General features: G+C 55.6%; 5 protein-coding genes across 5 annotated transcripts; 2 read left to right on the plus strand and 3 right to left on the minus strand.

Moving 5' to 3' along the window:
* Nucleotides 1–310: 310 nt before the first annotated feature.
* BDP81DRAFT_397400 (family 1 glycosyltransferase) lies at nt 311–1,821 on the minus strand (the record flags this gene model as incomplete). The annotated part of the gene is made up of 2 exons (XM_060588318.1): nt 311–1,560; nt 1,644–1,821. 2 exons carry the CDS (start codon nt 1,819–1,821, stop codon nt 311–313), a joined length of 1,428 nt encoding a protein of 475 aa, XP_060441603.1.
* Nucleotides 1,822–2,357: 536 nt separating this feature from the next.
* On the plus strand, nt 2,358–3,962 carry BDP81DRAFT_435050 (enoyl-CoA hydratase/isomerase). The gene has a single exon (XM_060591019.1). It carries the CDS (start codon nt 2,751–2,753, stop codon nt 3,579–3,581), a length of 831 nt encoding a protein of 276 aa, XP_060441604.1. The 5' UTR covers nt 2,358–2,750; the 3' UTR covers nt 3,582–3,962.
* Nucleotides 3,849–7,079, minus strand: BDP81DRAFT_327403 (TBC domain-containing protein; the record flags this gene model as incomplete). The annotated part of the gene is made up of 1 exon (XM_060585136.1): nt 3,849–7,079. One exon carries the CDS (start codon nt 7,077–7,079, stop codon nt 3,849–3,851), a length of 3,231 nt encoding a protein of 1,076 aa, XP_060441605.1.
* A 2,987-nt stretch (nt 7,080–10,066) lies between these two features.
* Nucleotides 10,067–15,901, minus strand: BDP81DRAFT_74915 (WD repeat domain-containing protein). Its single transcript, XM_060596239.1, has one exon. The coding sequence runs from the start codon at nt 15,657–15,659 to the stop codon at nt 10,116–10,118; it is 5,544 nt and encodes a 1,847-aa protein (XP_060441606.1). The 5' UTR covers nt 15,660–15,901; the 3' UTR covers nt 10,067–10,115.
* Nucleotides 15,902–16,642: 741 nt separating this feature from the next.
* Nucleotides 16,643–19,588, plus strand: BDP81DRAFT_463672 (uncharacterized protein; the record flags this gene model as incomplete). Its single annotated transcript, XM_060594052.1, has 4 exons — nt 16,643–17,851; nt 17,932–18,001; nt 18,081–19,241; nt 19,278–19,588. 4 exons carry the CDS (start codon nt 16,643–16,645, stop codon nt 19,586–19,588), a joined length of 2,751 nt encoding a protein of 916 aa, XP_060441607.1.
* Between the last annotated feature and the right edge of the window lie 270 nt (nt 19,589–19,858).

Consider the following 19,858-nt stretch of genomic DNA (forward strand, 5'->3'; position numbering starts at 1 on the left):
AGGAGAGGAAGGGGGGCTGCGTGCCGTCCGCGTTTACCCCGCTACGTGGGGGTCGTTTAGTATGCATAGGTTCCTGGCTCTCTCGCACCATGTGGGGAAGATTACTCAAGGAGTCAAGGTATCAAGTATACACAGTAGCGCGGGTAGGATTCCAAGATAGCAGCAGATTCAAGGCGGGGAGGAGGGGGGGGTATTGTTTTGCAAGGAGAGCAACATCTATCAGTGATTCGACAACTAGAGTATCAAGGTTCCTTGTACAATAAAAACAACAAAACACAGCTCGTCATCCCCATCACTCGTCCTCCGCCCCTCAAGCTCTGTTTTGCTTCGCATTGACAAACATCTGCGACGTGACCAGTCCAAACCCGAAAAACAGAGCAATGCCCAAAAAATTGAGCACGGCATTCATCAGAGGCGGCATCTTGGGCTCCGCCAGCATCTCGTCCTGCAACCTCTCGATCCGCTCCGCCATCTTCTCCTGCCCGAAACCCGTACGCACCCTCTGCACGCCCGCCTTGCCCATCTTCTCCAAATCGCCCCTGCTGAGGCTGTTGAGCACCTTATCCATGACCACGGTCCACTCCAGCACCTCATCCGGCGCCCGCAACCAGCCCGTCACGCCGTCCATGACCGTCTCCTTGGGCCCGCCCGTGTTCGCCGCGAGGACGGGCACGCCGGCCAACATGGCCTCGAGGGGCACGATGCCAAAGTGCTCGTTGGAGGGCGTGTAAACGAGCAGCTTGGCCGATCGGAGGAGCGAGTCCTTCAAGCTCGACGGGATGGAGAGGAGGAACAGCACGGGAATGTGTTCGGGCGCCGACAGCGCCGTGATGATGTTCTTGGCCGTGAACGTCTCCAACCCGTGCGACGCGGCAAGCTTCTCGAGCTCCTTGTGGTACTGGCAGTTTTCGATGCTGCGCGGGTCGTATCCGCCCGCGAGGACCAGCCGGACGCCCTTTCTCTTATCCGCAGGTAGCGCCGCGAAAGCCTTGACGGCGAGTGCAATGTCCTTCTTCCTCTCGAAGCGGTTGATGCTGAGAATAATGTTCCTGTCCGTCCAAATGGCCTCCTCTTCACCCTTGCCGTTGCCAATCGCCTTCCTCTCGTTGTCTTTTTCGGGCGCAATGTCGACGCAAGGGTACACGACCTTGAGGTTCTTGCGCTTGGCGAGCTTCGGCCACGCGCCGGTGGCCATGCCCTTTGTGAAGCCCGAGTTGACGGCAATCTCGTCGGCGAAGCCCATGCTCCACTCCTCGACCCAGTCAAAGGGCACGCGGTAGAGGCGCTTCCACCACTTTTCGCGGCCGAGGGCGAGGTACATGTCGGGGAAGTGGCAGTAGAAGAGGATGGGGGCCTTGGGGGCGAGGTACTGCAGCAGCGGCAGGCCTGCGCTGAGCTGGTCGACGAAGAAGGTGTCTGGGTTCAGGGACTGGAGCTCGCGGGTGGCGTAGATCTGGACGAGGAGGTGGAGCTGGCGCAGGATGGCGCAGAGGATCGTGAGGCGCCCGAGGATGGAGGGGGGGACAATCCAGTTGCCGCGGACGCGGACGTCGAGGGTTCCTAGGAGAGAGACAGCAAGTTAGGATGTGCTTATTTGAAATGTGAGGGTCATGGGCGAAGAAATAAAAGGCTGTAGGAGTTACCATCTCGAGCTTCTTCAAAGCAGTGGCTTTTGTCGCAATGGCTGGTGAAGATGACCACTTTGTGGCCTCGATTCTGCAAACCGACGGCCGCATCGACAACGAGACGCTCAGCACCACCGATGCCAAGGTCCGGGTGAAAGAAGACGACGGTCCTCTGATCGTCGTCTTTCTCCGCCATGGTCGGAGAGGAAATGATTTGTCTTTGGCGGGTATTAGGGGGTTGTGCTGAAGGGGGGAGAAATTCCCAGTCTTTTGTGTTGTCTCTCTGCCTTTCTCTCCCGCAAGAGGACAGAAATGCGAACTTGTTGAGACGTGGACGATCTGACCTGACACTGGAGCCAGCGGGGACCACTCACTGGGAGTTACGACGCGGTAGCAGTCCACTGTCCAGGGCAGTTGGAATTGGGGTAGCTCTGTCAATGGCAGGTGGTGATTGGATACCGTAAAGTGGGAAGTGGCCTTACGTAATTACGGACCAGCCCTGCAGGGGCACGAGGGGGTACGACGGTACGTCCTGGTGGACCCACTCAGCAGAAGCCGCAGGAGCTTGGCGGGCTTCCTTTTGGGGCCGCTCCTTCTTCACATGTGAAAGCCCATTAAGCTTTTGTGCCTTAGGTACATGGACAGGAAAGGACAAGATGACATGCAATACGATTGGAGGATAGACACCTGCGCATGGGGATGATAAGCCAGCTTGCCGTAGAGTTGGGGAATCGGGGAAGCCTGTCAGCCGAACTGCCCGCCGCACGTTGGATTTTCTAATCATGGCTGCGTCTGAGGCATGTCTTGCTTAGTGCCTATTGCCGAACCGAGGTCAGCAGCACTTACTTGAACCCATCCGTCAATCTTCAACGTCTAGACTTTGTGACTTCAACCCATCTCTACTCTCATCCATAATCTCACCGTAGCTCCATCATCGCGACTACATTACTTACTCATAACCCCCATACAAGGAACGTAGAAGTCATTTCGAGTCATCGCCTGCCCGGTCTGTCCTCAAGATTACTCGCACCAAACCGCCATTAGACCCCCCTCATCGAACCTCAACCACATCTCATCTCACCACCACCATCATCACCACCAACATCACCACAACCCTCAAAAAAGATGGCCTCCCAAACCCCCCTCTTCACAATCCCCATCCCCCCAATCCCCTCCCACCAAGGCGGCACCATAACCTGCACAACCCCAGCACCGCTCGTCTACCTCCTAACCTGGTCCTCCCCCCCCGACAACCGCCTCACAACCCCCTTCTGCCGCGCCCTCCTCGCCGCCCTCGACATCATCGAATTCTCCCTCCCCGTCGGCGTCCTCATCACAACCTCCGCCATCCCAAAATTCTACTCCAACGGCCTCGACCTCGAACACGCCTTCGCCACCCCGCAATTCTTCCCAGAAACCTTGTACGCGCTCTTCAAACGCCTTCTAACCTACCCGATGCCAACCGTCTCTTTGATTCCAGGCCACGCCTTCGCCGGCGGCTTCATGACGGCAATGCACCACGACTACCGCGTAATGAACCCCCAAAAGGGCTTCCTCTGCATGAACGAGCTCGAGTTCGGCGCGCCCCTGAAAGCACCAATGTCGTCCATCTTCCGTATCAAATGCGCCTCCCCCAAACTCTACCAAGACATTGTCCTCGAAGCGAAACGCTTCCCCGGTCCAGCGGCCCTCGAGGCCGGGCTCGTCGACGCGCTCGGCGGGCTCGATGAGGCGCTGAAGTTGATTGCGGAGCGCAAGTTGACGGAGAGGGGCAAGAGCGGGGTGTATGCAGTGCTCAAGATGGAGATGTGGAAGGAGAGCGCGTACGTGCTCAGCAAGGAGAATTACGAGAGCGAGGAGAAGATTTGGGAAGAGAGGGAGGAGAGGGAGAAGGCTAGGGTTGCGGCGGGGAAGAAGTTTGTGCAGGAGTGGAAGGCTGGTAAGGCCAAGTTATAGGAGTTGAGTACAAAGTTGGAAGGCTCTCCGAGTACGATAGTGACAAATACTTGCACGAGACTTTAAACGCATATATAACGACACATCACTCATGTTCAACCTCGTTTGCTCAAGAGATCGTGTATTGTGTTGTTAATAATAAAAAACAGACGCTTATTTTGTGTGTCTTCCCAATCGGACAGAGGGGGTATCATGGACGTCCATTCAAACACCTGAAATGCATCACCGCGCTTCCTCCACCTGTCCGCAAACAGCTACTCTCCTTCCTCACGTCTGCACCTCTTGTTCAGTCGGCATGGGCTCGCGAACATCCAAATCCGGCTCGACTGCCCCGTTCTCCTCTTGTCCGTTGCCGTTGCCGTTGCCGTTGCCGTTGCCGTTCCCATTCCCATTCGCCTTGGACGCCTTCTTGGCCGCGTTCATCTCATCTCTCTGCCTCGCAACATCCTTCTCCGCCTGAATCGCCTTGTCGCGACGCGCCTCCACATCCTCACGCTTCACAAGCTTCCGCAGAGCATCAGAAGCCTTGATCATGTTGTCGATACTGATGGCGTGGTTGGTCATCTGGCGGTTGATATACGTGTACACGCTCGCCGGCGTGTCGCACTGCAGAAGCTGCGTCTCGTTCAGCTTGAGCAGCGCCAACGCCACCTGGAACAGAAACGTGCTCCCGTCGTTCATGCAAAGCACCACATCCCAGACGCGGAACAGAGCCTCGGCGCAGAGACAGTCGGTGAAGACGCTGAGGAACCACTGGAAGGTGAGTGCTTCGAGCTCGATGCTGAGATCGTCCAGGTGCTGCGAGAGCTTGGGGAGCACATCCACGACATACTGGCGCAGCACCTGCTGGTCTGCGCGAGACGCAAGGAGACTATGGTCGTAGTATCCGGAGGGCAGGATGTTTTCGATGATGCTGGTCAGGATCCAAAACGCGTCCTCTGCTGACGGCATTATCAACAGCAGATTAGCCGCGATGAGATTCATGCCCTGACAGTAGCCGACCTCTGGGTTTCGGCGGGCGTATGCTTTGAGCACCTCCTTGAGCTTCGACACGCCCGGTCCCTTGCGAAAGAAGATGTTGTCAGTCAAGGTGCGGTTGATGTCCATGTCGATCTGGGATACTGCCAGCGGGTCATCATCTTCGTCCGGGCGTGCGATGATGTCTTGATAGTATCCGGGGACACGAAGGGTGGTGGCGCCGGAGCACTCGGACCAGACCTTCGCGCGCAAGTTGACTGGGATGCCACCGAGAACCAAGTTCCTCAGTTCCGACCTCTTGGCGCGCCCGACCTTGCCTTTGTTCCCGAGGCCAGTGGTTCCAATCAGTTCGCCATCAGCTATGGCAGCTTCGGGGATGGTCATAGCCGGCCGCTCAAAGCGAGCCTCGGCAAGCGCCGCGGCTGCTGCGGCCGCAGCCTCACCATCCCGCTTCCTCTCCGCCCTGACTTTGCGCAGGAATTCGTTCCAACGGGCCGCTTTGTCCCTCTGCAGAGAATCGTGCAACTCGCCCATGTGTTGTAGAAGGAGCTTCACAGGTTCCGTGTCGTCCCTGACAACCGTTCCCGCAGCGGCATCAGTGTCAACCGGGGGCGTCGCCTCGCTGTCGATGACGGATGTTGTCGTGCTCGCAATGGGGACAAATCCTCGCTCGTCAGCCGCAATGAGTCCAGGTGACTTGAGGCCCAATTCTCCGCCCTCCAACACTTCCAGAGATGGCGCGCCGAGCGAGGGGGTGTGGGACAACAGCTCGGTCGGGAATGTGGCCAGCTTGAGGTAATCTTGCCATTTCTTAGGCTTCCCCTCACCCGCGCGTTCCTCCGTGGACGACGGGCTGCCAGGCCGTTCTTCGCTGCCGGGACTTGCGGGAACCTCCTCTTCCTCCTCAATCATTGGCGAAGTCAAGTCTGACCGGCCGTTTGATAGCATCTCGGCACGGCCGCCTTGCTTAAAGTGGCGAGCCATCTGCGCAGATTCGCGCTGCCTCTTCTTTCTACGTTGATCGTAAATGAACCCGAAACGGTCGGTCAGGTACTCGCTTCCGCTATAGTTGTTGTAGATGTGCGTCAAGGTTGGCGGTTGGGTCTCGGGTGGGAGGATTGCATCCATCTCGACGGGGCCGTAACTCTCCTGGCGGTCAGAGGTCGCATTCGTCGGGCTGTTCACCATAGTGTCCCATCTCTCCTGCGGCTGAGTCCTGGCGGTGGTGGTGTTGACTGGAGGGGCATTCACGGTGCCGGTAGTTCGGCGCATGGCCATGAGAGCCTTGGGGCCGCCCGCCGTCGAGACCGCTCGGCTAGACTGTGAGGTTTTGGCGCTGGAAGTTGAAGACGCTCGTGGGGTCGACTGCGACTGCGGTTGGGTAGCACTATTAGACCTCCCGCGGTTGGGACCACCCTCGCGCGTGTTGATTGCCCCTCCGGCCACCAGTCTCATGAGGCTGGCTGCGACCGAAGTTGAGGCTTTGCGCGACCCAGGGGGTCCAGACTGGATGCTAGATGCTCGACTGGGTGTTCTTGGTGGCACGCTCTCAGGCGGTACGGCCTCGCTGGGTGGGCTGAAGAGGTCGTCCTGAAGGCCGGGCCGCCTATCAGCGGTTGACTGCGCCCTAACGACAGTGGAGGGTCTCCCGATGTCGTCGCCGTTGACGCTGCTGGGCATGCTGCCCTTCCTGCTGGTTCCGCCCCAAAGATAATCCTTCCATCCCCTCGCGGTCCCTCTTCCGTCAGGATTGGAGGGCATGGATAGGTTGCTAGCGCGGATCGTTGCGTCGTTGCCATCGGTCTGTCCAAAGACGTTGACGTTGACGGTATCCTGCATGGCATCGCTCATGAGATCAGATAGGCCGCTCTCGTTGCGGCGGTTGCCGGGGCGTTCGGTCTTGACCTCGATTTCGATCGTCCTGAGTCTCTTCTCGAGGTCGAGATTAGATAAGCCGCATTCCAGTATAATCTTCCGCAAAGCCCTCTCCCTTTCGTCGGCCTTCCTCCTTAGCTGGGCAATCTGAGCATCGCGCTGTGCCAGGTCGGTCGCAACCTGCCTGACGAGCGCAACGGCTCCATGTCTGGCGATGAGACGCCCAATGTGCTCATCGTCCGAGTGGTGAAGGGCACCAGGTATCTTGTGCGTGGAAAGGGGCGAGTCCTCGAACAGCGCATCGCGAGCCGCTTGTTCGGCAGAGGAGCCAGTCAGGTTGCCCAGCAGGGAGATGGGCCCTGACCTAGCATCGGAAATCTTGCGTACGGTGGGAGGGGCTTCGGGTTCCGGGGTCAGCGGCGGAGGAGGAAAGGCGTGTTCGCCCCGTGGCGAGTCGGGGGAGAAGGAGGGGAAGCTTGTCAGCGACTTGTCTTCGGAGGCGGCGATGGAGCTCGCGGAGCTCGAGGGTTGGGAGTTGAGCTTTGATCGTTTTGCTCGCACGGTATGAGAGCGTCCGCTTCTCATGGACGTTGCGCTGTGCTGCGAGACGGAGCGCTCGAGAGGGAGAGTAGGCTCGGGGTCCATGTTGGTTGGCGGGCGATGATGTCGCCAAACGTCATGGTTTCAAAAAAGCAAACGGCAGCAGGGTGTTGCAGGATGCGCTCGCTGCTGTAAGTAAGCCTGCGACCTGGGCGAGACGATCCGATGGTTCGAATGTTTCTCTCAGGTTTTGTCGCGAGCTTCGTAGGAGGGGATGGAGATAGGGATAGGAGAAAGGGCGAGGTGCGCAGGTAAGGTAGGAAATGTTTGGTAGTTCGTAGCGTAGACGCTAAAGCGGAGAGCCAAAGAATGGCGGTAATGTCGAGGTCAGAATTGGGAAGTGTAGTCAATGTGTATTGTGTGTGCTTGGGTGCGTGGGTGCGGATGCGGGTGTGTGTGTGTGTGTGTGTGTGGGCGGGACGATATCATTATGCAATCCGACTCTCCCCAAGCACAGCAATGCAGCACATTTACGGCTTTGCCTGACGTGGACCAGGGGTGGAAGGCGAATGGAACCGGGGGGGATCATCGCCCAGCACGTCTGGGCCCCTGGGGTGCTTGCTGTGACTCTGAGCCTTAGCAGGTGAGCCCCGAGATGCGAGGAGCAGTCGCTACCTTACGGAGTACAGTGGATAACAAGGGGACTTTCACTTGGGTCCCGCAGCTTCCATCAAGATTCCATCCAGCTTCAGGTACGAGTACAAGCTCCGGCCCAAATTACCACCAATTTCACCCGTCTTAGCGCGACGACGATACGTCCCTTTACGTCCCTCTACGTACCGCACCGATGACATGCGCTATGCGTCGCCTGGCGATTACCTCAGGCGGGCAGGCCTCTTTCACCTGCAGCCCACCGCAAATCCACAAAATGAGCCCTTGTAAGCTGTCGCGCAAGGAGAACATCCTCCTAACCAATTCATGCCTTACGTTATCCGTACATGCACATCTCGGGGCGTCAGGTCGCGATATTCAACCCTTTTCTACTGCCTTGAACCTTGAGGGCAGGCGCCTCGTTTGTTGATCTCTTCCATATTCCCCCATGCCTTGCCACATGTGCCACATGAATGTCAACATTGACACGTCTGAAGAAAAACAAGCACAACACAAAGAGCCACATCACAAAAAACACAATACTTCGTAGCATACCTACTCAGTACAAGAAAAAGACAGCGCCGGGTTCCCACGAGATGCAACACGCAAGGGACATCCAGGAACACACCAGCCCAGGCCACTTGTCGCATAGCAGAGCATCCCTCAACTATGACAACTAACACTCTTACGTGCCCACGCCTGGCCGGCCCTCCTTCGCCCTCGCCCTCCCGTCCTTGTGGCCTCTTCCTCGTTCCCAAACCCAGACTCTTTTTTAGTCTTGCCAAGTTAGCCCTGCCATACCCATGGCCATGCCCTGTCTCCGAGGGAGCCCCTTCCACGCTGTCTCTCGTCTCAGCTCCACCGCGGATCCATCCTTGGAAACCTGAGAGAACAGAATAGAGAAAAAAAAACCCCGTTCCGTCTATTTCTCCATCCTTTCCTGGGCGCGTCTCTTTTCTCCTAATAATACAGCCTCACTATCGAGCCCTACACACCAAAACACACACACACACACACAAAAAAGCTCATCCCGTCACAACCAACTTCCCTGTCTTGGCGGCCTCCAACAAACCGCAGGCAATCCCCTCCCTCGAGCGCGCCTATCTCTACACTCGACGCTCCTCCACGCGGCAAACGCCATCTCGATTCTCGCGTGCTAAAAAATTAAAAAAATTAAAAATTCGTCCCAACTTTCCGTTCCGTCCTTGCGGGCCACAGAGGAAGGGGAGCAAAGGTTCCAGGGGAAACTCGGGAAGGGGGCGGGGGGGACTAATCGATTTAGGGGTCCAAAAAAGGGTGATCTCCTTTGCGTGTGGACTGTGGATACCTTCCATTCCCTTCCGCTGCACCTCGTCGGGCGCATCATCCGGATTTTGTGCATTTCCCCCTCCCTTCCTAGCCATGTCCACACGCACCAGACGACGACCATGGAACATTGGCCGCACACAACCGCACCGGTCCATTGGGCACCGAAAAGCCAAGTATCAAGTCTCGTTATTTAGCACCACACACACAAAGTCACAAACCAATGTGCGACTATCCGTACCTATGCCTTTCCCTAAGATTACCTCAGGGGGTTGCGTATTTTAACCAGCATGCGATGCGGCGATAGCCATAATTTTCTGCTGCCCAACTCGGAACGTTACTCGTCCCTTCCCCCCAATCCGGGAACTGGTTAGTACTTCGTACAAGGTGTGAGTGGGCGATTCGATTCTTTTCCCGTCCTGCTTGATTCGTTCCCATCGATAATCTCCCCTTGAAACCCAAGAGCATTGCATTTTTCCCAATGACATACATGACCGACTCAGGACACCAATTCATCATTCATGTGGCGCCTTGACCATCATCCACGGTCCAACCGAATATACCTAGCTAAATACGAGGGGCACCGCCTCGTCAATCTCCGATATTCATCGTTATCTTTATCGATACTCTGTGCTCTGTAGCATTTCACGTGTCTTTCCCTTCACCGTAAGTGCATCATAAATCTTGATCCCATCACTGCTCGGAGGCGCCGGCTCCGCAACCATGACGACTGTGGAGTGGGGACCCGGTTACACGGAGCTTCACTTGGCCCATCAGGGTGTTACTCTTACGCCGTGGCAGACAAACAACACGAAACACTTTACCATACCTCACCTCAGGACATCACCATCAACATCTTCAAACAGTATCAACCCAAAACTCGCATATACAGAGCCTGTATTCTCTCTTCCATGTTCCTGAAGCAATGCTTTCTACTGATCTGTACTCATACAATACTCGTCTTCGTTTCGTCATTAATAGTAGTTTCCACCCGTGCTCCCCTTTTTGGTTCGACAAGTACCCAGAACGCCTCTCTTGTTTTTCGAAACCCGGAAAAATCTGCCCATATGAAAAAATGATGAAATAAAAAAGAGAAACAACCCATGCTGTAGTACTCAAAACGCCTGATTTTTAGGCGGTGGCCCATCCCGCATTGTTATTACACGTCCCCCCTTCCTCTGCGTCTCAAGCGAAGCTATCCTCTGCGTTCCAACGGCTACTCTCATCAGCCTTGGCGGAGCCAGGAGCCCGCGCCGGTGTTTGCTTCTGAGCCGGCGGCGGCGGCGCCTCGCTCGGAGCCTCGGCTGCGGCCGCCGGAGGAGCAATAATCGGAACTTGAGCGACATCGCTAGGAAGCAGACCCTCCTTCACCAACGCCTGAAAAGAAGGGTCGCGCGCAAGCATATGCTGACGCTTGACGGGCAGCCCATCCAGCAGCTTCAGCTTCTTGCAGCATCCCACAAAAACAACCTGGTACAGTCGTCGCCGGAGACGCGTCGTCTCGTCGAGACGCCGGGCAAACATGGCGTCCCTCTCCGGGTCGGCCTCGGGGAGCGTGAACGGATCCGCGACGTGACCGCGGTCTGCCGACACGGTGACGTGGACCGGTGGGTAGAAGCCCTGCGTGATTGGATTGTCCCGCAGATCCAATTGCGTCAGGTGCGGGAAGTCCGTCAACAGCTCCGTGACCGTCGTCGAATCGGCCAGGCGGTTGCCGGCGACAAGAAGTTTCTTGAGCCGGGGAATGAATCGAATGGGTGAAAGGTCTGCGACGGCGTTGAAGTTGAGGTTCAACGAGCGCAGGTTCGGCATCAGCTGGCCGAGCCCTTCCGGTAGGCAACGGAGCCCGCAGTTGGCTAGCTCGAGCAGCTGCAGGTTGAGGAAGTCTACCTTGGGCTCAAACGTGCCAATGTAGTTGCCGGAAAGGAAAAGTTTGCGGACTTCGTAAGCCGAAGAGAGGAAGGAGAGATTCAACTGGACATCACCCCGTTGCTCTCTCAAAGACAGGCTATCCAGATGTCGGGCCTTGGTAAAACCAGTAATCTTGCTAATGCGGTTCCTGTCGGCATGAAGCAGGCGGACGGCCGACAAGCGACTGATATCAAGCTCCAGGATATCGTTGTCGCCAAGGTCAAGGTACCGCAACCCGTCAAGACCTTCTGCGTCTTCGGCAGTAAATGCTTCGAGGCAGTTCTTAGAGAGTTTGAGCGTCTGCAGAGAAGAGAGCTGTCCGAGTTCACGAAGCTCCGAAACTTTGTTGCCCGTTAGGTCAAGCTCGGTCAATCGGTGGAGCTTGGTGCCATCAAAATCGACCACCTCAATCTGATTGTTGCGTGCCCGCAGCGACAGAAGTCCATCATGCTGGTTCAAGCCATCCAAGGAGGTGAGCTTGTTGTTGTCGGCCTTCAGGCTCCGGAGATGAACGAGGTTCTTCAGCGCTGACAGACTGGACAGATCATTATTAGAGATGTCGACGTATTGCAAGTTGGCGAGATGATCCCATGACGTTAGCTCAGTCAACATGTTGTGCGTCATCTTGAGTTGTCGGATCGAAGCTGGCACTCCATCGAGGTGGCCGATATTGTTGTCCGACGCGTCCAAGCTCACCAAGCGGCCACAGAACTCGTCCAGCATATGGAGGCTCGACAATCGCTTCTCGCTCATGTCAAGTTCCGTGAAGTCCTCCCAGTATGGCTCAAATGGCTCAATCTCCGTCAGGCGGTCGACGAGCTCACGTACAGTCAAAGACAAAACTTTCTTAGAGCCATCGCCAGTGACAAGGCGCTGGTCCTCCACAATGTAGCTGACTTCAAACCCGAAGGACTTCTCATGGTGGTTCAGCGTGAATTCTGACATGGGACTCAAGGACAAGTTGCCAACGTTGTGGCTGATTATGGCGCTGGCGTCCGGATAGAGGCCGCCCATTCTTGTCTTGCCGGGAGTCTTGATGATGAAACTCAGACTCTTCTCTTGGTTCTTGGGAGAGACATAGCTCAAAGCACTGTTCTCGCCCAGGATACTGACTTGGCGCTCGTCGGCATTATCGCCAATTACACTGTCCTCTTCCCTTTCGTCAATTCGGGAGACGGGCCGTGGGACGAACGACTGGCCGCGGAGCGAGAATTGTCGTGATGGACCACGAGCTGGGGCTGTGCGTGGGCGGGGTTGCAGTAAAGTCCGGCGTGCGGTCTTCGTCAAGCTTTGGTATTTGCCTCGTTTGGACTCCTCAATCATCGAGTCCGCATCCACAAAACTGCCCTCGTCATCCTCGAGGCTATCGATATCCTCAGCGGCAACATCCTGTATGATAGAGGCGATGGGCGAAGAAAATGATATCGTCATTCGTCTCCGGGACGGAGAGGAATCAATGATGCGATCCTCGTCGAGCTGGATCTCATGCTCAACATCTCCGTCTCCTGCCTTGCTTTCAAGCTTGTGGAACTCAGTTCTTGCCTGCAACGCAATATCCCGAGGCAGTGCTGCATCGGGTGACAGCGTCACAAAGCCTCTGCCGGATGAGCTCCGAGGCGTGTCCATGGAGCCCTTGGGTGATTGTGTCATGTTTGCCTCCCGCTCTTCAGCCTCCTTCTGTGCTGTCACCAATCGCAAGTGTAGCATCTCTTTCGTGATATCGACGGACAAGTCGGGGATGCTTGCGAAGGGGTCGTCTTCACTATCTTCGGACGGAATGACAACATGCGCACTTCTAGGTCGAATGCTCTCGCCCCTCCGTTTGATCCAAATGTTTTGGTGGCGATCAAGATACATGCTGCCAACTTGGTCCGGTATCAGATGCGACACACTCTGTGGCGCAATCGTCTTCCTTGACTCGGAGCCTCGAGAGGAACCAGTGTGCATTGTACGGTTGGTAGATGCCCCAGATGAGTGAGTAGCGAAATCGTCAGACTCGATGGAGCCATCTCGTTGTCTATTCGGGTTCGCGGAGATACGAATGTTGGGGGGATCGCTGATGGTTTCATCTCCTCCAAGATACTGGAGATCATCAAGGTTGTTTCTAGAGCGACTGCTCTCTTCGATCTGGCGCTCAACCTGCTGCGCAGCCCGGATGGCATCTTGAGCTTGATCCATAGATCTAAGCGAAGATGTGATGACGTCTCCCATGTCGCTCAGCTCCTGGTACTTCTTGAGGTAGTCAAGAATCTCTGGATTCTCCTGGCGCTGCGGTGCTCTTTGCACTGGCTTTCCTTCACGACTCGGAGGTCGGGACAATGGTTCCCTGGTCGATTCGTATGAGTCGTCGGAAGCAGGGCTAGGCTCGCCATATTCGGCATCGGATTCCTCCACACTAGTCAGGCCGCTAGGGGCCTTCACGCCATTTCGGATCATGGCCATGATCTTGCCAGCCTCATCCAGGAAGTCCTGAGTTCTGATAGACGGCTTACGGTCTGTGTCGACTGTAGCACTGCGGTCATTTCCACTGGATGTGAACGGAGATGCACGGTGAGGGGTGCGTCGTATGGGCTGCTCTTCGTCTTCGGCGTAGTCCTCAAGCAAATTATCCTGAAAGGGAAACTCGCCAGCTTGCAGGGAAGACCTCGAGCTTGGGGTCGGAGTTCGTGGCCGTAGCATATGGCGCGTGGCCAGCACGCTGGGATGTGCTCTTTGTTGCAGACTGCCTGGCCGGGCGTCTTTGCGCTTCTTGCCCATCATGCTCTGCATCAAAGCATGGGTTTCCTGGACGGTGTCTAGGAGTGCGTACCGCTCTTCCCTCCCATACGCAATATCCGACTTGTGCAACGTCCTCCTCCGCTTCGGCGTCGGGTCCTTCGATGGTGAGGTGCGTGGTCGCTTCCCTTCTGATGCATCACGTTCTTGCGGGGTACCTAGCATAAATGCCTCGGCTCCTGCGAATTGGACGTTTCCTCTTTGAACGCTTCCTTCGCTGGCTGATGGGGTGTGCTTGGAAGACGAGGCAGTCGTAGTGCCAGACTTTGCTCGCTTCCTGGGAACAAACATCGAGGCCTCGTCTGGCACCGGCGAGCCCGCGACTTGCTCGAGCCGTAGGACAGACTCTTCATCATCCGTTTCATGTTCAGATCTTTCGTCGTCCTCGTAGAATTGTGACTCTTCCTCAAGACGGATGGACAAGTCCTGGGTGAACTGGTAGCCTTCGAGGTCGCCCGCACCAAACTGACTCACCGATCGAGAGCTGGTGGCCGTTTGTTGTTTTGGCACGGATAGGTAGTCGCCAGGAGCAGTGTGCGGTCTTCGGTTTCTAGCAGCTGGGGCAAATTCCCCGCTGACAGATTGTCGCGATGACCCAGACGTTTGATCCTCGAATTGACTAATACGACGGAGCAGCGTCTGATTTGTGAATGTATCGTACGGGCCGAACAGTTTCAAAGGACTCGTGCTATTGTTCGTTCCTGCGGTGCCAGGTTTCTCCGGACTCGGATTTGGCACGCGCGGAGGTGGTGGGCTCTGTGAACCAAACCGAATCGAAGTGTAGCCGGGGGAGTACGTTCTTACACTTGGGAACTGCTTGGGCGTGCTAGCCTGAAGAGACTCTTCAGGAAGCATCTCGGACGTGTCAACGCCCATGCCAGGACTGAGACCTCTGTACTTGAAGGATCCATCACCAGATCGGCCACCGCGCCGAGTGTTGAGGAAGCCTCCCTTTCGCGCATACTCCTCGGTCGTCTCTACTCTGTCGCTGTCTCCTTCTTCTACACTGCCGTCCATATCAAAGTTGAGCTCACCCTGTGAGTCCAAAAGCATCTGATCTATGCGTAACCTCTCAAGGCGATTCTGCAGCTGGTCGACGGGGAGTTCGGTTGGTGCAGACTTCTCTCTTGCTTCATTCTCCTTCTGGCGCATCAGCGTGAGGACGATCGGACTGAAATCCTCATTTCGGATGACACTCTGTCCGCTAGTCTTCCGAGAAGCGTCGTTTGGCGGTGCAAGTCCCGAAACAGAAGCCGCCAGACTGGACTCCTGGGCATAAGTATTGTCTTGCTGCGGACTGGCTTGGCTGAGTTGGCTTTGATCGAGAGAGTCGTCGGTCATCTTGTAGGTGATGTGCGGCGCGCGTGGTCTAGGACTCGGGCTCGGGCTTGGGTCCATATGGCTCCTGCCATCTGACTCGTCTTCGTCATCTGGGTGATCCTCGTGCTGGCGGTGGAAGAAGGGAGGGCTGGAGGGCATTGTCTTATTGTGTCGTACGCTTTGATCGGCTATGGAGTTATCTTGGGGGGGAGAAGGCGGCTTGAACATGTTTTCGAGACCTGTGGCTGCAGAACAGAAGAGATCGCGCTGTTCGCCATATGCGACGTCGCCGTAGACCAGCCTGCGCTTCCATTCCGGAGTGTCGCCAGCTCCTCGCAGTGGAGACGACCTGATGGATTTATGATGTACAGTATTATGAATAACAGAGCCATTTGTTGAGGCTGAGAATGCGCGACTTGTCTGACGTGATTGGTCGTTGGGCTTGATCTCGCGGGAAAGCTTCGAGGGTCCCCTTTGGGATAGTGGAAGATTAAACTCATTGGTGCTTCGTTCGCTCAGGACACCGGTACTCTTGTCGCTGTTTCCAGCACTCGAAGGTCGTATCCTACTGACGGGGAGTGGTATGCGACTGCCGGATCCTTTTCCGCTTGGTGTATTGTTATTATCTGTCGGCTTCAGAGGGGGCAGCTGAGCGGGAGAGGTCTCGGATCCAGCTTGCGAGGGCCAGTCCTCGGAGAGGGAGTCGAGCCAAGCATGAGCCATGGTGCGTTGGCGTATGCGATCGGGGTTGAGGGACTTCTGGGACTATAAGCAGTCCATCGAGGGGGTGGTAGATCGTCTTCGTGAGTTAATGTCGCGGTTTGCGGGGTGCTAAGTTTTGGTGGCTTGAATGCGATTGAAGTCTGTTTACGCGGACGATTGCAATGCAGAAGTCGCGCAGGAGAAAATGCAAATGAATAAAATGCAGAATAGCAAGCCGAAGAAAATGGCGAAAAGACTGCTGGCGAAATCGCCTCTGCTGCCTCCGCTGGATGCGGTGACGTTTAGTCGTGATGTGGGAAGAAGAGGTGTTGGGTATTGTTTCGTGGGGAACGCGGTCGAGCGATCGCGTTTGGGACCGGCGTTATGTCAATCTCAAAAGCCCAGTGTTTGAATTTCCCGAATAAACATAACTAATTCAATGTTATGCTTGATTGGCAGGCCGCGGGGTTGCTGTGTCAACCGCCACAGACCAACCTTTGAACCCAGGCCGGGCCATGGCCGTGACCCAAAATTCCCCGATCGTCCGATGGCGCTAATCGTTCTATCGAGTCGCGGGGGTAGCATCTTTTAGTTGCATCGATCTGTTATTTGACTACCTTACAGATGAGGATCCGTGCTCATTGCTTGCGCCACAGTACTAGTCAGCATGGACATCTCCGGCCACCACAGCCGCGATCGCGAGAAGTCAATTAAACACGATATCACGTGTGGACCCGCCGTAGACGCGATTGTTCGTGCTGGGTCGCGTCGTCTGGTGAACGTGCACGGTCGTCGACCAGCCCAATATGGGGCCTCTTTGTCTGTTCATGTTTGTACGGTGCGCTGCATCTGGGGACTCTCGCCTTTCAACGACCGACGACCGCAATCCGGACCACCGCCCGGCGCCAATGCGACCGTAGCGCTTCCGAATTCTCCCCCCTTCGTCCCCGTTCCGTCGCCAAGGTTCATGACTTTTACGACGCAAGTCTCTTAATACAACAACGATGGACACGAAGGATGGCTGGAGAGTCCGACGACTGGACGACGAACCGATGTACTGCCAGGCTCCCTACGACGAATCGGACATCCTATGTGCGAGCTTTGACAACGAAGATCTCGCGACCCTCAAAGAGAGGAAACGCCGATATGAGGAGGCTGCGACTCGGTTTTTGCAGGGGCATACGCCAAGACTGGTATCTACAGTTCTAAGAGGCCCTTTCGAAGGACCAGACGCAAAAGGTTGGGTGAATCCATGGCAGTCGAGGCGGAAACCTGCGTTAGCTGTCACCCCACCAGCACCAACACCTGCTGTCAAAACGACCACGGAAGTCGAAGAAAGTCATGTGGAAGAACTGGATGTTGAGGATGCAGCGTCTTGCCATCTACCGAGCCCGCGAAGCCTGGATCATCCCAACTTGAGCCCACACCCCTTCATGGCAACAGACGAACTGGAACGAGTTGAAGCATGGCGAAATACTACGGAATCTGTCAGCGATTCACAAGAGTCTGCTTGGTCATTAGAGGCCTCTCTTTCACAGCCTCGGTCACAGACACAACGTAAGCGACGGTCAACGGGATCAGAATGGCTTAAGCGGCAAGACATCAAACGACGAAAGGCAGAGGATACGAATGGCATTCGGGCGGGTTCGGCTGCTACCCAGCGCGATAACCCATGCCTGAGCCAAAGTCTAATTCAGGAACAAGGGGACGCCGCCATGGAGGATGAGACCGCAAGCTTGGAGAGCTCTCAAGTAACCCCACAAACCCCTCGCAAGGCTTTAAATTCAAGCGCCAGTCGCTCGCAACAGCAACAACTCACCCAAATATCCAACAATTGCGCCAGTACTACCCAAGACGAGATACCAGTCTCGCTGAGCACTCCGATCCAGACTCCACAGTCCAATAGGAAGGCAGTGGTCAGGAGCGAAGACGTGGCTCCGCCCAGCAATGGCGTCACTGTGGTCATGGAAGAAGATCGTGGTGAATTCGAGACACAGCAGGACGAGAGTTTCTTATTCCGGGCAAGGCCAAGGAACCATGTTCTCAACACCTTGAACTCAAGTCCCTTGAAGAGGATGTCCTACGGCCAAGTTTCTTCCGCCGCTTCCACTTCTTCGAGCGAAAGGGACTCCCAAGGCGAGGTCCAAGATTTGGAGGGTGACACTTACATGGCAGACGACACCAAAGCTACGTCCCCAGGGTCCAGCGAGGGGGTTGGAGACCTGTCTGCCCCAGAGAAGGACACAGCGCAAGGAGGGGATAGCTGCGAGCTTACCTCTCAACCCCTGAGCAGTGGCATAGCCCTCGATGCGATGAAAAGCGACGTGGGCCCCACGAGAATGACAGACGACGAAGTTCCAGAAGTAGTCGAGAGCCTCGATCAGCATTTGCCAGTCGAGACGGCCGCAATAGCAGGAGCCACGGATGTGACATCGAGTCAAGAACCGACGATCGTGGCAATTGCTGCATCACAAGAGCAAGGAGAGGATTTGTCTCTAAAAGAAGCAAACCCAGAGCCGCGAGCGCCGACGCCAGAAATGCAGGCGGCTGCGCCAAAGGAACCCGCAAGCCAAACCTCCAGCTCATTCACGAGCATGCTGCCGAGTCTCTTTCCTCAAAGTCCCTGGTCGAAACTGAGCCAATTCATCATTCCGCGCAGTCCTCGTCCACCTAGCAACACGGATCAGAACCACCAACAACTCACCACTGTCAACATACCCACTGTCGAAGGTTCCAACGCTTCGCAGACACCGGCAACACCACTGACGGCGTCAACTGCGTACACTGTTGAACCTATTGATGCACCTGATCGAACAACTGAACGACCTTCAACATACACTAAGAATAGGGTAGTGGACGCAGCCAGTCTTCACAACAGTCCTGCCGCCGTACCAGCTTCACAACAGAGCCCGTGGAATATGGACGTGCCAGTTATTACTCCGCCTCCGCAGCAGCAACAGCCGAGGGAGAGTGATGCAGCAAGCGCCATCGATCCAAGCTGCCAAAGCCCTTGGACTGCGAGTCCAACCAAAATGCGTCAAGCTGCTCAAGAAGCTCTTATGTCGAAGTTCTTCAATGTTGCCGAACCAGCTTCGCCGTCTCCGCTTCCTCCCGCCGCTACGATGACTCCTGCAGGTCCATCTGTCGCTACTGAACAACTTAACACCGCCGATACGCCAAAGCCAGCTTCGCCTGAGGCTATGTTCTCTATTAAGTCCTTTGCGAATTTCCTGTCTCCATCGCCCGAGAAGCCACGTCGGCGTCTGAATAAGGCTCGCCCCAGTGCCGGTGACCTACCCAGCACACAAAACCTGATCGCCGCTACAACTAATAATCCATGGCAAAGCGTACCAAAGTCAACCAAAAGGGTCAGATGGGCATTACTGCCCAACGAGGTCGAAGGCGAGGAATCTTTGCAGGGCCAAAATCCCCATACGCCTACGATGCAAAGAGCTTCTTCGCCGCCGCCAGAGACCGCAGTAGCTGACTTACCAACCGGTGAAGACGATCAGTACAAGAAGCACTTCCAAGCTGTTTCACTTCGAAAAAAGCTACATCACCACCTCTTACCTTCAGCATCTCAGCAGGTGTTGGAAAGTCCAGGTCCGATGGCCATGGCGGAGGCTTTTGTCTCCGCAGACTCATTCCGAGCACCTCCAGCCCTGGTGGCGACCACGCATGTCGACGATGCCCCACTGGTGCAAGATAATGCCGAGACGCAAGAGTCCGCTATGGATGATGTCGATGACGTTCTTAGTCACTTGAACGAGTTTATCGCAATGGTCGATGTCGAAGCTGATCTCGCGAGAGCTAAGGAGGAAGAGCAGAAGCAGATCGAGAAACAACAACAACAACAACAACAACAGCAGCGAACGAGCCAGCCTGTAAGCAGTGGCCTCGCACGCGGCTTCACTTTTGACGGGATGATGGACGCAGGAGTATGGGATTGAGCGTCTCTAATTAAAGGAGATGCCGTGAACGATGCATCATAACCGGTGAAAGCAAGGAGTAGCCGTACAGGCGGCTTGATTATGCAAAGTCTTATACTAGCGAGGTGTTTGGGGTCATGACAAAATACCAATTGATCGGAAGAACTGCATTGCTTTGCTTGTTCTGCGATGAAAAGGTAGTTGCTACTCAGTCCATTTATTATAGGTAGCGGTTCCTTCTTCAGCAAGAACCAACCCTTGGTCAAATAACAGTAAATCCAGTAACTTCAG

The sequence above is a fragment of the Colletotrichum phormii genome (assembly GCF_030913505.1).
Source record: "Colletotrichum phormii strain CBS 102054 chromosome Unknown BDP81scaffold_19, whole genome shotgun sequence".
NCBI lineage: Eukaryota > Fungi > Ascomycota > Sordariomycetes > Glomerellales > Glomerellaceae > Colletotrichum > Colletotrichum phormii.

What these genes read in the sequence shown, in the direction of transcription:
- BDP81DRAFT_74915 (XM_060596239.1), bottom strand. Translation starts at nt 15,659, where the DNA reads ATGGCTCATGCTTGGCTCGACTCCCTCTCCGAGGACTGGCCCTCGCAA.
- BDP81DRAFT_435050 (XM_060591019.1), top strand. Translation starts at nt 2,751, where the DNA reads ATGGCCTCCCAAACCCCCCTCTTCACAATCCCCATCCCCCCAATCCCC.